The sequence below is a fragment of the Ranitomeya variabilis genome, chromosome 3 (genome assembly GCF_051348905.1).
Source record: "Ranitomeya variabilis isolate aRanVar5 chromosome 3, aRanVar5.hap1, whole genome shotgun sequence".
NCBI classification, from domain to species: domain Eukaryota; kingdom Metazoa; phylum Chordata; class Amphibia; order Anura; family Dendrobatidae; genus Ranitomeya; species Ranitomeya variabilis.
The window spans coordinates 222,768,557-222,789,718 of NC_135234.1; the positions used below are offsets into that span (position 1 = coordinate 222,768,557).

A 21,162-nucleotide genomic window follows, 5' to 3' on the forward strand; every position below is an offset into this window, starting at 1 on the left:
AGCCATGTCAATCAGAAGTGGATCACGTGAGCGAGGTATGTTTTTTGTCCGTCAGCTTGGTAAGTATTGACTGTCACATCGACACATGAGGCAATTTTTTTTTTTAAATTTTATAGAGCACTTCAACTGAGGGACAGAGAGGTACTGAGCAGCGGAGTCAAGGTCCAGGTGGAAGACGGCAGCGGGTATGTATACCAGGCAGACTGTCCTTATTGTAATATTCTTTTAACTTCCTTTCTGTACCCTTGTTTTTCTATACATATTTCTTATATCATCCTTTTCTGAAAGTTGTCTTTCATATTCCTGCCCTTTCTCATCTTCGTGTCTTATTTTTTCCAAATGTGGTTGAGCAAACTTAAATGATTTTGTTTTAATTTTAGGTTTCACAACGGGACGACGACCGGATTGATAATGACCTGCTGATCAGTCTGGTCCAGGAGCGAGTCCCGTTGTGGGACAGCCGGGATCAACAGCACGCCGTCAATAGTGTTCTCCGTCGTTTGTGGAGTGAGGTGGCCCAAGCGTTGTGGGATGGCTGGGAGAATTCCCCGCCACGGGTCCGTAATGCATTTGGTAAGTATTGCACGGTAGTGTGAAGCAACAGATAAGTTATCTTGCTATATTCTGCTATTAGTAAGCTGGCCTCTCTTTGCTGAACCTGGTTCATTTCTGTGTTTGTCATTTCCTCTTACCTCACCGTTATTATTTGTGGGGGGCTTGTATCTTGCTTTGGGGTCCCTTTCTCTGGAGGCAAGAGAGGTCTTTGTTTTCTTCTCCTAGGGGTAGTTAGATTCTCCGGCTGGCGCGAGTCATCTAGCGATCACCGTAGGCATGATCCCCGGCTACTTCTAGTGTTGGCGTTAGGAGTAGCTATTTGGTCAACCCAGTTACCACAGCCCTATGAGCTGGATTTTTGAATCTCGCAGACTTACACGTTCCTCTGAGACCCTGTCCACTGGGGTCATAACAGTATGCCAGGCCAGTATTAAATGTTTAATGCATTGCAGAAGTGGGATTATAAGAAAGAAAATTTTGAGTTTTTTTTTTCCCTCTCTCATTTTTATTTTTTTTGTTCTTTTCCCCTTTACCTCAGAGTGGCTTAAGCTTGCTGCAGACATGAATGTCCAGACCTTGATTACAAGTGTGGACCAGCTCGCCGCTCGTGTGCAGGGTATACAAGATTATGTTACCAGAAATCCTAGGTCTGAACCCAAGATTCCGATTCCTGAACTGTTTTCAGGAGACCGATTTAAGTTTAGGAATTTCAGGAATAATTGTAAATTGTTTTTGTCCCTGAAACCTTGTTCGTCTGGAGACTCTGCTCAACAAGTAAAAATTGTTATTTCATTCTTACGGGGTGACCCTCAAGATTGGGCTTTTTCGTTGGCGCCAGGAGATCCGGCATTGGCTGATATTGATGCGTTTTTTCTGGCGCTCGGTTTACTTTATGAGGAACCCAATCTTGAGATTCAGGCAGAGAAAGCCTTGCTGGCTATGTCTCAGGGCCAGGACGAGGCTGAGGTGTATTGCCAAAAATTTCGGAAATGGTCCGTGCTGACACATTGGAACGAGTGTGCACTGGCCGCTAATTTTAGAAATGGCCTTTCTGAGGCCATTAAGAATGTTATGGTGGGTTTTCCCATTCCCACAGGTCTGAATGATACCATGTCCCTGGCTATTCAAATTGACCGGCGGTTGCGGGAGCGCAAAACCGCAAATTCCCTCATGTTGTTGTCTGAACAGACACCTGATGTGATGCAATGTGATAGAAAAACCGCAAATTCCCTCATGGTGTTGTCTGAACGGACACCTGATTTGATGCAATGTGATAGAATCCTGACTAGAAATGAGAGGAAAATTCATAGACGCCGGAATGGCTTGTGCTACTACTGTGGTGATTCTACACATGTTATCTCAGCATGCTCTAAACGTATATCTAAGGTTGTTAGTCCTGTCACCGTTGGTAATTTGCATCCTAAGTTTATTCTGTCTGTAACTTTGATTTGCTCACTGTCATCTTATCCTGTCATGGCGTTTGTAGATTCAGGTGCTGCCCTGAGTCTTATGGATCTCTCATTTGCTAAGCGCTGTGGTTTTATTCTTGAACCATTAGAAAATCCTATCCCTCTTAGGGGTATTGATGCTACGCCATTAGCAGAAAATAAACCGCAGTATTGGACACAGGTTACCATGTGCATGACTCCTTAACACCGCAAGGTGATACGTTTTCTCGTTCTACATAAAATGCATGATTTGGTTGTTTTGGGGCTGCCATGGTTACAGACCCATAATCCAGTCCTTGACTGGAAGGCTATGTCAGTGTCTAGTTGGGGCTGTCGTGGTATTCATGAGGATTCCCTGCCTGTGTCTATTGCTTCTTCTACGCCTTCGGAAGTTCCGGAGTATTTGTCTGATTATCAGGATGTCTTTAGCGAGTCCAGGTCCAGTGCATTGCCTCCTCATAGGGAATGTGACTGTGCAATAGATTTGATTCCAGGCAGTAAATTTCCTAAGGGAAGACTGTTTAATCTGTCGATACCTGAGCATACCGCTATGCGTTCATATATCAAGGAGTCTCTGGAGAAAGGACACATCCGTCCATCTTCTTCCCCTCTTGGTGCGGGATTCTTTTTTGTGGCTAAAAAGGACGGATCTTTGAGGCCTTGTATTGACTATCGGCTTTTAAATAAGATCACTGTCAAATTTCAGTATCCTTTGCCGCTGTTGTCTGACTTGTTTGCCCGGATTAAAGGTGCCAAGTGGTTTACCAAGATAGACCTTCGTGGTGCGTACAACCTTGTGCGCATTAGGCAGGGCGATGAATGGAAAACCGCATTCAATACGCCCGAAGGTCATTTTGAGTACTTGGTGATGCCTTTTGGGCTCTCTAGTGCCCCTTCAGTTTTTCAGTCCTTTATGCATGACATTTTCCGGAACTATCTGGATAAATTTTTGATCGTTTATCTGGATGATATTCTGTTTTTTTCTGATAATTGGGACTCGCATGTGGAGCAGGTCAGGATGGTCTTTAAAATTTTGCGTGAAAATTCTTTGTTTGTCAAGGGCTCAAAGTGTCTTTTTGGTGTACAGAAGGTTCCCTTTTTGGGGTTCATTTTTTCCCCTTCTGCTGTGGAGATGGACCCAGTCAAGGTCCGAGCTATTCTTGATTGGACTCAGCCCTCGTCAGTTAAGAGTCTTCAGAAGTTCTTGGGTTTCGCTAACTTCTACCGTCGTTTTATCGCTAACTTTTCTAGCATTGTGAAACCTTTGACGGATATGACCAAGAAGGGCTCCGATGTGGTTAATTGGGCTCCTGCTGCCGTGGAGGCTTTCCAGGAGTTGAAACGTCGGTTTACTTCGGCGCCTGTTTTGTGCCAGCCTGATGTCTCGCTTCCCTTTCAGGTTGAGGTGGATGCTTCAGAGATTGGAGCAGGGGCCGTTTTGTCGCAGAGTGGCCCTGGTTGCTCTGTTATGAGAGCTTGCGCCTTTTTCTCTAGGAAGTTTTCGCCTGCGGAGCGAAATTATGATGTGGGCAATTGGGAGTTGTTGGCCATGAAATGGGCATTTGAGGAGTGGCGTCATTGGCTCGAGGGTGCTAAGCATCGTGTGGTGGTCTTGACTGATCACAAAAATCTGATGTATCTCGAGTCTGCTAAACGCCTGAATCCTAGACAGGCCCGCTGGTCATTGTTTTTCTCCCGTTTTGACTTTGTTGTCTCGTATTTACCAGGTTCAAAAAATGTGAAGGCCGATGCTCTTTCCAGGAGCTTTGTGCCTGATGCTCCTGGAGTCGCTGAACCTGTTGGTATTCTTAAGGATGGTATTATCTTGTCAGCTATTTCTCCAGATCTGCGACATGTGTTGCAGAGATTTCAGGCTGATAGGCCTGATTCTTGTCCACCTGACAGACTGTTTGTGCCTGATAAGTGGACCAGCAGAGTCATTTCCGAGGTTCATTCCTCGGTGTTGGCAGGTCACCCAGGAATTTTTGGCACCAGAGATCTGGTGGCCAGATCCTTTTGGTGGCCTTCCTTGTCTAGGGATGTGCGGTCATTTGTACAGTCCTGTGGGACTTGTGCTCGAGCTAAGCCTTGCTGTTCTCGTGCCAGCGGGTTGCTCTTGCCCTTGCCTGTCCCTAAGAGACCTTGGACACATATCTCCATGGATTTCATTTCTGATCTTCCGGTGTCTCAAGGCATGTCTGTTATCTGGGTGATATGTGATCGCTTCTCCAAGATGGTCCATTTGGTTCCTTTGCCTAAGCTGCCTTCCTCTTCCGATCTGGTTCCTGTGTTTTTCCAGAACGTGGTTCGTTTGCACGGCATCCCTGAGAATATTGTGTCAGACAGAGGATCCCAGTTCGTTTCCAGATTCTGGCAATCCTTTTGTAGTAGGATGGGCATTGACTTGTCGTTTTCGTCTGCTTTCCATCCTCAGACTAATGGACAGACGGAGCGAACTAATCAGACTTTGGAGGCTTATTTGAGGTGTTTTGTCTCTGCTGATCAGGACGATTGGGTGACCTTCTTGCCGTTGGCTGAGTTTGCCCTTAATAATCGGGCTAGTTCCGCCACCTTGGTTTCGCCGTTTTTCTGCAACTCTGGTTTCCACCCTCGTTTTTCTTCGGGTCATGTGGAACCTTCTGACTGCCCTGGGGTGGATTCTGTGGTGGATAGGTTGCAGCGGATCTGGAATCTTGTGGTGGACAACTTGAAGTTGTCACAGGAGAGGGCTCAGCGCTTTGCCAACCGCCGCCGCGGTGTGGGTCCCCGACTACGTGTTGGGGATTTGGTGTGGCTTTCTTCCCGCTTTGTTCCTATGAAGGTTTCCTCTCCCAAATTTAAACCTCGTTTTATTGGTCCTTACAAGATATTGGAAATCCTTAATCCTGTATCCTTTCGCCTGGATCTTCCTGTGTCGTTTGCTATCCACAACGTGTTTCATAGGTCCTTGTTGCGGCGGTACGTTGTGCCTGTGGTTCCTTCTGCTGAGCCTCCTGCTCCGGTGTTGGTTGAGGGCGAGTTGGAGTACGTGGTGGAGAAGATCTTGGATTCTCGTCTCTCCAGGCGGAGGCTTCAGTACCTGGTCAAGTGGAAGGGCTATGGTCAGGAAGATAATTCCTGGGTGGTCGCCTCTGATGTTCATGCGGCCGATTTAGTTCGTGCCTTTCACGCCGCTCGTCCTGATCGCCCTGGTGGTCGTGGTGAGGGTTCGGTGACCCCTCACTAAGGGTGGTTTCACACTTGCGTTTTTGTCTGCAGCGTTTTTTACCAAAAAAACGCATGCGTTTTTTTCCCCTATATTTAACATTGAAAACGCATGCGTTTTTGGTGTACGCGTTTGCACGTGTTTGTGAACGCATGCGTTTTTTAACTGCATGCGTTCATTTAATAAAATGCAACTTGTAGTATTTTGAGGGGCGTTTTTTTTTTCCAAAAAAACGCATGCGTTTACATGCGTTTTTTTTGGACAAAAAAATGCATTGGAGTCAATGGGGACGCATGCGTTTTTTTTGACATGCGTTTGCATGCGTTTTTTTGACGCATGCGTTTTTTTTGGCACCATTGAATTAAGTGTAGATAAAGATGTCTAGACACTGATAAGACTCCCCCATAGCTGCAGGGTTATAAAAGGAAGGTGGGGGGAAGTTTCTGGTCACTTCTCATCAGACTCCAAAGAAGACAGCACCCTGCCCGGACGCATTGTTGGACAAGACACAGAGCAATGTGAGTATATCCTAGCCAATGCATTCATTTTCAATTTTTTGGATCTACATGTCCTAATTTCTTCTATTTTTTTTCTTTCAACACGCATCAGAATGTCTTCTCCGGTTTCCTCGTCTGATGAGGAGTTCCAGCCACGTCAATCAGAAGTGGATCACGTGAGCGAGGTATGTTTTTTGTCCGTCAGCTTGGTAAGTATTGACTGTCACATCGACACATGAGGCAATTTTTTTTTTTAAATTTTATAGAGCACTTCAACTGAGGGACAGAGAGGTACTGAGCAGCGGAGTCAAGGTCCAGGTGGAAGACGGCAGCGGGTATGTATACCAGGCAGACTGTCCTTATTGTAATATTCTTTTAACTTCCTTTCTGTACCCTTGTTTTTCTATACATATTTCTTATATCATCCTTTTCTGAAAGTTGTCTTTCATATTCCTGCCCTTTCTCATCTTCGTGTCTTATTTTTTCCAAATGTGGTTGAGCAAACTTAAATGATTTTGTTTTAATTTTAGGTTTCACAACGGGACGACGACCGGATTGATAATGACCTGCTGATCAGTCTGGTCCAGGAGCGAGTCCCGTTGTGGGACAGCCGGGATCAACAGCACGCCGTCAATAGTGTTCTCCGTCGTTTGTGGAGTGAGGTGGCCCAAGCGTTGTGGGATGGCTGGGAGAATTCCCCGCCACGGGTCCGTAATGCATTTGGTAAGTATTGCACGGTAGTGTGAAGCAACAGACCTTGGCCATGCTCTCTTGACTGTGTGTGATGAAAGAAACTTTTCGTAGTTTCTGTCATCACACACAGTCACGAGAGCACGGCCAAAAGTCCTTATTCTGACCATTATATTTTATTGTTATTTCACAGTGGAGAAAGTAAGGACACGTTGGCGTTCCATGAAGGACCGCTTCAACAAGGACCTACGTGCAGAGAAGAGTGCAGCTAGTGGTTCCGGAGCAAGGCACCGGCTCTACAAATACCACCGTGTGTTGGCCTTCCTGAGACCGGTCCTTCTCATGAGAACGTAAGTATTTCTCACATGCCTCCGGTTGTGTTGCATTGACATAATCTGTCACTTTTAATTCCACAGGATGTACCGTCTTGTTATAGTTTGGTATTAATTTTCTGTTTTCTTTTTTCACAGCACACACTGCACGACTGTTGCCACAGGTTCTGGAGCGGTCCTTCAGCCGGCAGCCACGGACCCGTCCCAGCCATCCAGCAGCGCAGCACCAGGTGGGTCTTCCACACTCACTGGAGACCAGGGGGCTGGCCCATCAGGTCTTCCCCTTTCGCAGTCCTCTTTCGCTGCACCCATTTTTGCGGGCTCATCCCGGCAGCGACAGAGGGCTTCGGATAGGTCCCTCATGCCCGAGTTTTTACACTTGAGCTCGGTTTTACATGAAGCTATCAAGGCTTTAGGTGACAGAATGGATGTGACCCATAATCTCTTAAATTGCCGCATCCAGGATGTCGCCAAAAGCGTTGATCAATTGAAAGCCGACCTCAAGAAGCCAGCTCATCATTTTTTCAATCAAATCCTAGAGGGCATGTCGGAACACCTTAGCCCTGATCTCCAGCTGAGTGTGATGCAGGCCTGCAATGTTGCTTTTGTGCAGGCTATGCAGCAGAGTCAGAGTCGTAATGTGGCGGCATATCCAACTGTGCCGTCACTGTCACAAGTAAACACTATTCCTACCTCTGCTGCATACCACTGCACGGCCACCTCTATTCCCTCTACAGGTGTACTCCACTACAGCGCCAACACGATGACGAGTGCTGTTGGACATCCCACCGCCACCACCGTGACGACCGCTGCTCCGGCTTGGACCTCCTCCGCTGACACCACCATGACGCAGGACCCTGGCGTGGCTTATCGGCCCGGCACCCTCCCGATGCAGCAGGACCCATCCATGCAATATCGGACCGGCCCACCCCAGATGCAGCAGGACCCAGTCCTGGCATTTCGGACCGGACCCACCCCGATGCAGCAGGACCGAGGCCTGTCATATCTGACCGGACCAACCCCGATGCAGCAGGACCGAGGAGTTGCTTTCCGGGCAGGACACCCCCCGATGCAGCAGGACCCATCCATGGCGTATCGCACCGGGCCTCCCATGATGCAGCACGACCAAGCCATACCTTTCCAGGCAGGACCCACCCTGATGCAGCAGGATCCATCCATGGCTTTCTGTTCCCCCCCACCAGCAATGCAGCAGGACAATGGTATGGGATTTGTTTCCCCCCCCCCAACGAGGCACCAGGATCCTGGAAGGGTTTTTGTTTCCCCCCCCCAACGAGGCACCAGGACCCAGGCGGGAGTTTATCTTTCCCCCCATTGGACTCAGACATTGCCGAGCGCTCCACAATGGAGACTGACTGTGTGGAGACGGGTCCTGACGTGTCTCCCGCCCACACTTTACAACATAGCCCAAGAAGACTTCCCCAAACCCGGAAAACCCAACGTAAAACTGGCAAAACGCATAAAAAACAAAAAACTTTGATTATTCCTCCCCCATCACCTACCGATGTGTCTCAACCTTCCAGTGTGTCTCAAGCCCCTCATGTTTTAAGCCCCATCCCCGAACTTCCAGACCCTTCAAGTTTTGTTGCCCATTCTCCTGCCACCTCTGCCTCCTCCACGGTGAGCCAGGCTTCAGTTCTGAATACCCCCCAGTTACGTCACTCAACCCCAAGCCGGCGTGGTTCAACCCGGCGCGGTACCAAAAAATAAATTTGTTTTTTTTTTCCTCAATAAAAAAAAAGTTTATTTGAAACAATTATGTTTGGTTTATTGTGTCTTTCACCGCTCTCAATACACAACAATAAACTTCGTCACACACTTATTCTTTTGGCCTACACATATCTCCAGTAGTATAAAATACCAGACAACATCTATATGTGTTTCTTTAGTATACAGATATGAGTTGGCCAAAAAAATAGTATTTATTTCCATACTCTTATTTTTGTACCTAGTGTAGTGTCACTGTACAAAGAGAAAATGGTGGAAATCAAGTTCAGAACTCAACTTAACCAGTCAGATGTCAAAATATATACCTGACCGATTAAGTTGATTACTGCCTTGTATATTCACCATATTCTATATAGCACATTATGTGACAATGGTTGTCAAACAGATGGGACAATTGTTCTCACACTCTACATATCTATGCTCACCAGGCCAGGTGTCAGAAATTGTGAATTCATGATCATGTATATGTTTATCATGAATTTATTATTGCTTACACTTGACTTGATGGATATAGAGACCGTGACAGTCTTGACGCAATGACGTCAACAATATTAGAATTAATAAATAAACATTTTGTACCATTATTATAAGTATGGGGCCCGTGGTTTATATCATTCTTTGAAAACCAAAATAGGGAGTGCAACAGAGGTAAATTAAGATGAAAAATTAAAATTTATTACCTCAACAACTATCACCCACTCCTGGTTTTGGATTACAAAATATGATATACATATCTACTGCCCATCTTTGGTCAACCTTTGTTTAGAGAGGAAAAAGATAGTAGACATGGTGAACACAAAAAAGTTTATTAATTAGAAAAATTTGTATCAGTGTTTAATAATTGGTAAACATAAACATACAACAGGACATTTACACAACATTGTCCTGCCATGACACACGTCCAATATCGGACACAAAATAGGCCGCAAATTGGTCCCGCATAAGACCAACGGCTGCAGTTGACCGCATCGGGTGATGCTGAAAATCAGGCAATGGGTGTGCAACAGGTTCATCAAGTTCAATGTGGGGTCGCTCCTTAGCCATTATATAATTGTGTAGCACCACACAGGCTTTGACCACCTCGTCCACTGTTTCCACTTTTAGATTGATGGCTGTTGCAAGAATGCGCCATTTAGCAACAAGAATGCCAAAGCTGCACTCTACGGTTCTTCGGGCCCTGGTCAGTCTGTAGTTGAATATTCTTCTAGTGTGGTCCAAGTCCCTACTAGAATAGGGCTTCAGGAGATTTTCACACATCTGGAAGGCCTCATCCCCAACCATAACAAATGGCAGCGGTGGGCCTTGAGTGTTGGGGAGAGGCTGTGGAGGGGGAAAATTAAAATTGTTGCCATACAACCGACGGCCCATATCCGAGCTCTTGAAGGTTTGGGAATCATTGCCACGGCCAAAAGCTCCAATATCCACGGCGATGAAGCGACACTCCGCATCCGCTATTGACATAAGCACTACCGAAAAATATTTTTTATAATTATAAAACTCAGATCCGGTTCTGGCAGGTTTGACAATGCGGATGTGCTTTCCATCCACCGCCCCTAAACAGTTTGGGAAATCACACACGTTCAAAAATGTAGTTGAAATTTCCCGCCACATGTCCACGGTGGGTACGGGTATAAACTCCTCACGGAGTGCATTCCATAACGCACGACAGGTGTCCACAACAATTCCGGAGAGGGTTGAGATTCCAAGGCGGTATTGGAAGTGCAGGGAAGATAAACTCTCTCCTGTGGCAAGAAATCTAGAAGAAAAAGAAACAAAAACAAAAAAATTTAAAATCGGCTCTAATGGTGTTTTTAAAAAAAAAAAGAAAAAAAAAGAAAACATAGAAAACATGTCATAACAACAAAGTTGACGGTCATTGGTTTAGTTTTGGAACGTACCGTAATGTCACTAACAGACGTTCCTCAGGTGGAATCGCTCTACGGAGCCGTGTGTCCTGTCGCCTTATGGATCCTTCAACACGAGCCAGTAAATCCCGGAAAGAATCTTGAGACATTCTGGTATAATCCTGGAATTTCTCCGGGTTGGCATTCAGCTCCGCATAGAGCGTGTGATATGCTCCACGGCTCTCACGCACTTCAATGATGGGGTGCCTCCAAAAACGCCGACGCTGTCTCCTTCTCCATCTTTGGCGGTTTCGGTCTTGCTCCCAAGCAAAAACACAGGCAAGGAAAATCTTGAAGCTGAACTCCAGTTTGAAATAAAAGTTATCCATAGAAAGATCCATCGTGACACCGGAAACAGTAGCAAGCTCTGAAAATTTCTGTCCCCCTAGGGTCTATATATTGAGAGACAATCATATACGGCCTCTCTATTCCCATTGGTTGTGTCTGGTTATCTTTTTTTTTTTTTTTTTTTTGGAAAAATGTTCAAAAAAACGCAAACGCATGCAAAAACGCATGTAAACGCGTGTAAACGCTGCGTTTTTTTGACACACGCGTTTAACGCATGCGTCTAAAAAACGCAGCGTTTACATGCGTTTACATGCGTTTTTGCACCTTGCGTTTTTTTTAAAAAACGCATGCGTTCAAAAACGCAAGTGTGAAACCAGCCTAAGGGGGGGTACTGTTGTGATTTTGCTTTTTGCTCCCTCTAGTGGTCATTAGTGATTTGACTCTGGAGCTTCTGTCTTTTCCTATATCCTCACCTGGGCCGTTAGTTCAGGGGTGTTGCTATATAAGCTCCCTGGACCTTCAGTTCAAGGCCTGGCATCGTTGAAATCAGAGCTAATCTGTTGTGCTCTTGTCCTATGATCCTGGTTCCTGTATTTCAAGCTAAGTCTGCTTCCTTGCTTTTTGCTTTTGTTTTGTTTGGTATTTTTGTCCAGCTTGTTCCTATCTGTATCCTGACCTTTGCTGGAAGCTCTAGGGGGCTGGTGTTCTCCCCCCGGACCGTTAGACGGTTCGGGGGTTCTTGAATCTCCAGCGTGGATTTTTATAGGGTTTTTGTTGACCAGATAAGTTATCTTGCTATATTCTGCTATTAGTAAGCTGGCCTCTCTTTGCTGAACCTGGTTCATTTCTGTGTTTGTCATTTCCTTTTACCTCACCGTTATTATTTGTGGGGGGCTTGTATCTTGCTTTGGGGTCCCTTTCTCTGGAGGCAAGAGAGGTCTTTGTTTTCTTCTCCTAGGGGTAGTTAGATTCTCCGGCTGGCGCGAGTCATCTAGCGATCACCGTAGGCATGATCCCCGGCTACTTCTAGTGTTGGCGTTAGGAGTAGCTATTTGGTCAACCCAGTTACCACAGCCCTATGAGCTGGATTTTTGAATCTCGCAGACTTACACGTTCCTCTGAGACCCTGTCCACTGGGGTCATAACACCATCCATCCTCCCTTTAAGACATGCAGTGATCCTGTCTCCTTTGCAGAAAAGCACACTCAAATTATGATGATTCCCCCACCATGCTTCACAGTTGGGATGGTGTTCTTTGGGTTGTACTCATACTTCTTCTTCCTTGAAACACAGCAAGTGAAATTGACTCCAAAAAGTTCTGTTTTGATCTCATCTGACCAAATGACTTTCTTCCATGCCTCCACTGGATCATCCCAGCTCCCTTTGTCATTCCCGTGTAGCTCTGGGCTGATTACTGACCTTTCTGAGAATTATCCTTAATCTACGAGGCAAGATCACGCATGGGCACCAGACCGAGGAAGATTGACAGTCATCTTGCATTTCTTCCATTTTCTAATAATTGTGCCAACAGTTGTTGCCTTATCATCAAGCAGCTTGCCTATTGTCCTGTAGCCCATCCCAGACTTGTGCAGATCTACAATTTTGTCCCTAGTGTCCTTAGACAGTATTTTGGTCATGGCCATGGTGGAGAGGTTGGATGTGATTGAACTTGTTAACTGTATAATAGACACCTGTCAACACACTCAAACAGCTGCAATTTCATGTAGGTGAAGTGTTTTTCAATGCACTGGAGGAATTTTGGCCAATTCATCAGAATTGTTGTAATTCAGCCTCACTGGAGGGTTTATGAACATAAACCGCCCTTTTAAGGTCATGCCACAGAGTATTCTCCCAAAAGTCTTGGGGATCATCAAGATGTTTTCTGGTGAAACTGAGAAGAGCCTTTATGTTCTTATAGCTCCGCAGTGGTTTTTTCTTGTCTTGGAAGTCTGCCACGCAGGACATTTTTGCCCAGTCTCTTTCATATGGTGGTGTCATGAATACTGACCTTAACTGAGGAAAGTGAAGCCTGCTGTTTTCTGGATGTTGTTGTGGGATCTTTTGTGACCTCTTGGATGAGTCACCACTGTGCTTTTGGGGTAATTTTGGTCAGCTGGCCACTCTTGGGAAGGTTCACCACTGTTCCATGTTTCACCATTTGTGGATAAAGGATCTCACTATGGTTCCCTGGATTCCCAAAGCTTTATAAATGGCATTATATCCTATTCAGCACAGATAGATCTCAATTACTTTCTTTCTTATTTGTTCCAGAATCACGGCATGATGTCTAGCCTTTGAGGAATATTTTTGTCTACTTCCTTTTGTCAGGCAGGTCCTATTTTAGTGATTTCTTGACTGAGAACAGGTGTGGCATTAATCAGGCATGGAAGTAGCTAGTGAATTTGAACTCAGCTTCCCAAAGGTGTGATAAACCACACTTAATTTATGTATTAAGGGGGGACAATAGCTTTTTCCCACAGGGCCCTGCAGGTTTGGATTTTGTTTTCCCTTAATAATAGAGACCTTCATTTAAAAAGTGAATTCTGTCTACTTGTGTTATATTTTTGTCTAATGCTTAAATTTATTTGGTGATCTGAACCATTTAAGGGGAAAACACTTTTGCACACAACTTTATATATGTATTCAGTTGTTTGCAAAAGTTTTTGCACTTCATGAATTCCTACTGTTTTGCATGCTTGTATATATGCCCATCATCTTGGCATATATGTCCCCCATCCTAGCCCCATCCTGGTATATATATCCCACATTCTGGTACTTGTCCCTTATCTTTAGCCTTATCCTGATATATATATATATATATATATATATATATATATATATATATATATATATATATATATATATATATATATATATATACAGTATATATATATCTACATATTCTGTATCCTAGGCCCCATCCAGGTATGTGTATATTCCCCATCCTTGTATATGCTCACCATCTTGCCGCTGTTCTTTAATGTATAAAAAAAATAAACCATGTTACTCACCAGGGGCATACATAGCAGAGGTAAAATGCACAGTCCATAGTCCTTTATATCGTATAATGCATCTCATAGTCCTCCATATAATATAATTCATATAATATATAATATATTATATAACTCCATAGTCTTCTATATATAATGCACAGCCCATTGTCCTCTATATGCTGTAGTAGAACACACAGCCCTTAGTCCTCCATATGAAGTGGCTTGCAAAAGTATTAATTCCCTTTGCATTTTTCATGTTTTGCAACCTCACACACTGGCATTTCATTGTTTTTATGAGGGCTTGCATTAGTTCATGCAAAGAACATGCTTACAACTGTGAACAATTGTTGTTTCTTATTGTGAAGCCAGCAACAAATAAGACAAAATAGCTGTAAACTTCAGTGTGAATAACTATTCAACACCCTAAAGTCAGTACTTTGTAGAGCCTTCTTTTATGGCAAAACAGTTGCAAGTCGCTTTGGCAAAGTCAAACTGCTCCAGCTCTTTCAAGTTAGATGGTTTCCTCTGTTGAACAGCAATCTTCAAGTCTTACCACAGATTCTCAAATGGATTACGATCTGGGCTTTCACTAGGCCACTCCAAAATAATTATATTATTCCCTATAAACCTTTCGACTGTTGCTTTAGCATTATGCTTTTGGTCATTGTGTTGTTGGAAAGTGAACCTTCATCCCAGTCTCAAATCTCTGACAGACTGAAACATGTTTTGTTCAAGAATATCCCTGTGTTTCACACCAGCCATCTTCCCCTCAACTCAGACCATTTTCCCTGTCCCTGCTGCCAAAAACATGCTCACAGTATGATGCTGCCATCATCATGTTTCACTGTGTTGATGGTGTTCTTGGGTTGATAAGCTGCGTTAGTTTTGTGCCAGACAAAGCATTTAACTTTTTTGGCCAAAAAGTTTAATTTTGGAGTCATTTGACTGCGGGGCTCAGAATGGAGAGGGGGTGTGACAAAACAGCATTTAATCTTAATTATCCAGACATCTATTTTCATGCAAGCCTGAAGGCAAAGACTATTATCCACATGTTGACTTTTGAAATTTTGTGTCTGTTCATTGGTTGCACAGGAAAACACAGACTTTTGTTCATATAAGACTGTAATATTGACTTTTAAGTTGATGTCTGTTGTAACATATTGTGTTTTATCCTGGATGACAGAGGTGCATTTTTAATTGAACAATAGGTATTTGTTAATATATTGATTACACATCATCCAGGCCAGCTAGTTTGTTGACCTACTGGGGAGCGTCTTCCTAGAGCAGAGAAACCCCCGTGAAAACGCTGGCAGGCACAGCGGTTAGCTTCGGCTAATGGCGCCGCAGTGGGATAATGTGGTGAGCGTGGGGCGTGGCTAAATGGTGACTTCACCTGTTCGTGTATGACAGATGTGTGTAGGGGCCAATCCCGATGCGTTTCAAGGGAGCCATTCCTCTTCCTCAAGGTACCTTACCATACCTCGAGGAAGAGGGACGGCTCCCTCGAAACGCCTGACTGTGATGTCATCTCCTGTCCTGAGCGCAATGCATCCTTGGGAACGGAGGCTGCCACTTGCACCGCTGAGAGCCGGGGGCAGTCGGACGGTAAGTATATCCATATTTTTTATTTTTATTCTTTTTTTCACATTAATATGGATCCCAGGGCCTGAAGGAAAGTCTCCTCTCCTCCAGATCCTGGGAACCATCCGGACTGCAAACGCCATATAAGACGAAACCCGGAGTAAAAGATGACCCCCGTATTATACGGTGAGTATATCCCAAACTCCATATTTTATATGGAAAAGTTGGGGGTCGTCTTATACGCCCAGTCCTCTTATACACCCGAAATTATGGTAACTTTTTGCTGATATTCTAATTTTGTGAGATGCACCTGTACATATGCACATGCCAGTTTTTAGATATTTGATCCCATACATTGAGTTCATGCCTATTTTTTCTCACTTCACTTCAACAACTTAAACTATTTAGTGCAGATGAATCACACACAAATTGGATTACAAAAATATTTAAACACATGTTGCAATGTAACAAAATAGGTAAAAAGCCAAGGGGATTAATACTTTCATAATCCACTGTAATATAATGCACCACATAGTCCTCCATAAAATATATAATACATCCAGAAATTCATCCATATAGTATAAAGCGTTTCCATGTATAATGCACAGTCATAGTCCTCCGTATTAATATGGTACACAGCCCATATTCATCATAAAAGTGTCACGGGGAGACTAGGTGAGCGAGAGCTAATAACCCGGGCCCCTGCAATTTCCCTCAGACTAGGGAAATCCTGACTGACCCTCTACCTGGAGTTTACACTGATGGTGTGCATGTCCAGGCCTCGAACCTCACCCTGTCTCCTGTTTCAACCCTAGGCTGAAACCTTCGCCCACCACCCAGTGAAGAGGTAATACACCAATACCCACAGTTAGCACAGACAAGGATAAAGGAAAATATACACCACACCGCAGTCACTCAGGAATACACTATAAATGTGCAGGGCAAAATAAATACAAATATAGGAAGGAGTAAATAAGACTAAGGAAAATACACCACCAGCAACGAATCTCCAACAACCAGCTCTCCACTCCAGACCGAGATAACAACGCACAAGACAAAAGCTATAATCGGCGACGCCCAATGATCAGGAGAACTATTTAAAGGCAATGGGCATGGCCCAGCTTCCAATCCGAGGATCAGGTAAATTAACCTCGGAACAGCTAGATAAAATCTAGCCGACGCCAATGAGCAAACAGTGGTCAAAAGCGGAATTACCGCTGTCTGCCGAATGACCTGGTCTGAACAGCGTCTGACATGACAAAAAGATAATGCACTGCCCATAGGTCTCCATATTAGTATTAATCACAGCCTATATCCTTCATATATATTGTTCAGCCCATAGTCCTTCATTTTAGAAAAATACATTGCCCATGTCCTTCATGTAATAAAATGCACAGCCCATAGTCCATCATATTAGTATAACAAACAGCCATGTTGACCTCTCTCCAAATGTAACGCTTATGTTTGTGGCCAAAAAGTTCCATTTTGGTCTCATCAATTCAAATTACCTTGTTTCAGAAGTTTTGAGGCTTGTTTCTGTGCTGTTTTGTGTATTGTAGGTGAGGTACTTTGTGGCATTTGCTTTCTTCTGACGACTCGACCATGCAGCCCATTCTTCTTCAAGTGCCTCCTTGTGCATCTTCAAACAACCACACCGCTAGTTTTCAGAGAGTCATGTATTTTAGCTGATGTTATCTGTGGGTTTTTCTTTGCATCCTGAACAATTTTCCTGGCAGTTGTGGACAACATTTTTGTTTGTCTACCTGACCGTGGTTTTATTTTTACAGAGCCCCTGATTTTCCATTTGTTAATCACAGTTTGAACACTGCTGACTGGCATTATCAATTCTTTCTATATTATTTTGTATCCCTTTCCTGTTTTACACAGTTCAACTAACTTTTTCCTGTAGATCCGAAGACAATTCTTTTGCTTTCCCCATGAGTAAAAATCCAGAAATGTCAGTGGCTGGATGAAAGGTGCAAGAGTCTGTTTGGATCCTAGAAACTCACTCAGCTTTTATGCACACACACTGATTACAAGCAGACAGGTCACAGGTGAGGATGTTACCTATAGTAGCCATTTAAACCCATTTGTGTCAACTTCTGTGCATATTATCAGGCCAAAATCACCAGGGTATGTGAACTTTTGATCAGAGTCATTTGGATATTTTGGGTTGTCACTATGATTTTAAAAGAGAAACACAGTAGTTTGACAATAAATAGCTTCACCCAACCACTAACCATGAGTGGAAAAAAATGTTTGGTGTTATCATTCATATTCTCTGAAAAAGGCCAAGAAATCAAAAATTCTGCTGGGGTATGTAAACTTTTGAGCACATCTGTAATATAATGCCGCCCATAGTCCTCAATATATTATACTGCACCTCCATATTAGCATAATACACAGCCTATATCCTTCATATAATATAATACACAGTCCATATCATTCATATAATACACAGCTTATATCCTTCATAAAATGTAATGCAAAACCCATAGTTATCCATGTAGTAGTATGGCCACTGTGTGCTCTCTAATTAAAAAAAATGTAAATACTCACCTACCCTTCACTCCCCCACTGCACAGCATCCTCCTCTGAAGCTGGCAGCTGATTTCAGGGTGCAAGTGATGGGTGTGCATGACGTTACTGTTATGGCCTCAGTCACGTGCACGCTGGCCTCTGATTGGCCGACAGCATGTATTGCCTGAAGGGTCTGTGTGCCACAATACATATCCAACTGAAGCCTTTGCTGGTGTTGGCAGGCCCATGGGGACCGATCACTGTGGTTACCGCTGTGATTGCAATAGTTATGCCCCTGTCTGGGCCCACTATAGAGGGATCTATCAACTGTTTGATGGCTGCTGATGGAGGGGCATGTTATCAAAAGTATCACCCAGCCTCCTCCATAATAGCATGTAGGAAACTAGTTCACTTTATAGATTGTAACCTTTCGAGCAGGGTCCCTACTCTTCCTGTAACTTTTGAAATGTGTTACATTCTAGTGTTTTTATTGTCTGCATATATTTCCACTTAATTGTAAAGTGCTGCAGATTACTATATTTCTATCATTATTTGCATGAAAGAATGTTAATAAATGTGATAAAGGGAATTTGTCAGCAGGTTTTCGCTAGCCCATTTGAGAGCAGCAAGATGTAGGGAAAAAGACCCTGGTTCAGCTATGTGTCACTTACTGCACTATTTGCTGCAGTTTTGATAGCAAATTGTTTTAATCTGCTGCAGATCTACCAGTTCTCTAATGCTGAGCTCTCTATAACCCCACCCACACCACTGATTGGCAGCTTTATGTGTACATGCTGCATAGGCAGAAAGCTGCTAATCAGTGTGGGGGGGCTATTTGGACTACTTGACAACAGGTCAAGTAGTCATCTAACGATAATGTCCTGCTGATTAAACAGTGATTTTATAGAAAGTACACTAAGCAACACAGTAAGTGACAAGTCGGTCTGTATAGTCTCAGTCCCTACATCATGCTGTTCTCATATTAGATAGCCAAAAACAGATTCTCTTTAATTCAGATGCCCCTCAATCAACAACCATTTTATGGAGAGTAGCTTACTACAGACAGGACAGGAAGCATAGTTGAACAAGGGGATGATGCTTTGCTATTCAAGAGATAAATCATTAAGTTGCATATATGCTATTTTACAAAACAATTCTTAACATTAGCAATAAAGAGATCTACTATTTTAAAGCAAATATATAGATCTGATGAGGATGGTGTACTTTGGAAAGCCATTAAAATCACTGTATGTTGTTTAAGGAAAGGGTAAAGTCCATCTCTGATCTTCTAGGCTGATTAACAACTCCACAGTGTCCCTCCTCGCAGCTGATGAAATGTTATACTTCTCACTACATGCTGGAGCTGACAGGCTGGGAGGATGGAGATTGAATACATTTGGACCTATGAGATCCATTAGTCTTTAGCTGACCTTATGAAAGGCTTATAATGATATCATTATACATCTCATTTTATTTTACTGCCATTGAGACATCTTTTTTCAAAGTAAATGTGCAGCCTCATCAGGTCTAAGACATCTGATTAACAATGTATGAAATTCATATTTATATATACTTTAGTATGTTTACTTTACTTGTTTCAGTCCACATAATATTACGATTGTGAAATATGTAAAAAATGAGTAATTTAATATGTGTGCATTTATGTTTTTCTTCATCTCCATTGGTTTCTACATGTAGGCCCTTATTTGACTAGGTAAGCTGTTATTCTCTCATTTACAGTAAAAATATTTTTACACTGAACTTGATCCATTTAAGAAATAATGAATATTTACAAATTAACAAAAGCAACCTAAATATGATAATTTTTAAAATCCTTTTTATATATTTACAGAAATGTTTATTTCAGAAGAGATAAGACTTGGCCAATTATAATTCAAGTGTGCAAACATACTGTAAGATCAGACATGATACTCATTGAACCAGATGGCGGTATACCTGTCCTAGTTATAAACAAACAAACATTAATTTTCATTGAGTCTTATAAATGAAATAAGAACTATTCAGCATCCACAATTTTAAATAGAGGCACTGCTTTTATTTTGTTTAAACTTTTAATACTGATGTTGTTTTAGGCCTTCACATAGATGGGTGAACCGCTGGATATTCGGGTCGGGCTGGTTAGGCCGAATATTTAAAAAATGTTCAGTTTGGATATTAGAACAGTACCTGAACACGGACCACATTCAAATGAATGGGGGTCCCGAACTCCTTTGTTTGCCACTGTGTCATCTGCATGACCCGGTAAACATTGCTGGTGGTAACCTATTACCGGGGATCAGAGAGCTACAGTTCCCGTGGATGACATCGTGAGACAACCAGAGGTAAAAAGTTTACCTCAGGTCACAGGCGTCGATTGATGAGAGAATACTAATCCGATCAGCCTACGCCTGGTGCCACTAATAACAACGAAAGCAGGCATGACTGATAGGAGTATTCATCAGCCAGCGCCTGAGCTTTAAATAAATAAATTAGAAAAAACGGCATGGGTTTCCCTCTATTTTTAATAACCAGCATGGCAAAACGGACAGCTGCGGGCTGCAACCATCAGCTGTCAGGTTTATCATGGCTGGTTATCAAGAATAGATGGGTCACTATGCCATTTAAAACAAAAAAATATTTAAATAATTAATTTAAAAAAATGATATGGAGTCCCCCATTTTTGACAACCAGCCAAGCTAAAGATGTTTAGTTAAAGCTCCTTTTTAAACTGTATTCCCTGCCTAGTGCCACCCTCATTTAATTGATTTTTTTTTATCTGCTATGCAGCCAATGACCAGTAATTCAACCAGCGGATGCTAATGGTATGCAGGGAATACTGCTTGAGGCTATAGAGCTGGAAGTGCATTCTCATAACTCAATGCACTTCTAGATTTCAAAATACACTGTGTTCCAATTTATTATGCAAATAATATTTCCTCACATTTTCTCTAAATTACCTATCTGAATTGCAGTCATTGTTATTTTCCAGTCATCTACTATTCTAGTATAATTGCAATGTTTTGGAACAAACTGCCTATGAAAACAGTATCTTAAAAAAAAAAAATAAACACTCAAAATGCATGTTCCAAATTATTATGCACAGCAGAGTTTTCAACCTTTTTTTTATTTTGAACAAAAAAATGGTAAATTGTAAAGTTATAAGCATTATCAGCTTATTACAAAATGAAATCAAACATTTTTCTAGTGAAAACTTTATTCTAGGTGATGTTATATTTGTACATAGGACCCCTTGTTCGAAAGAAGCTTCTGAACTCTCTCGTCCATTGAATTTGTTAGTTTTTGGATGGTTTCTGCTTCAATTGTTTTGCATGTGGACAAAATACCCTCCAAGAGCTGTTGCTTAGATGTGAACTGTTGTGGATTCTGTTTTTGGGCTCCCTCT

The 21,162-nt window shown here is 43.0% G+C and overlaps 1 protein-coding gene across 1 annotated transcript; it reads left to right on the top strand.

Moving 5' to 3' along the window:
* The first annotated feature begins 5,624 nt into the window (after nt 1-5,624).
* On the top strand, nt 5,625-8,790 carry LOC143817649 (uncharacterized). Its single transcript, XM_077299142.1, has 6 exons — nt 5,625-5,890; nt 5,972-6,040; nt 6,236-6,428; nt 6,589-6,745; nt 6,866-7,722; nt 8,759-8,790. Exons 1-6 carry the CDS (start codon nt 5,819-5,821, stop codon nt 8,788-8,790), a joined length of 1,380 nt encoding a protein of 459 aa, XP_077155257.1. The 5' UTR covers nt 5,625-5,818.
* Nucleotides 8,791-21,162: the final 12,372 nt, after the last annotated feature.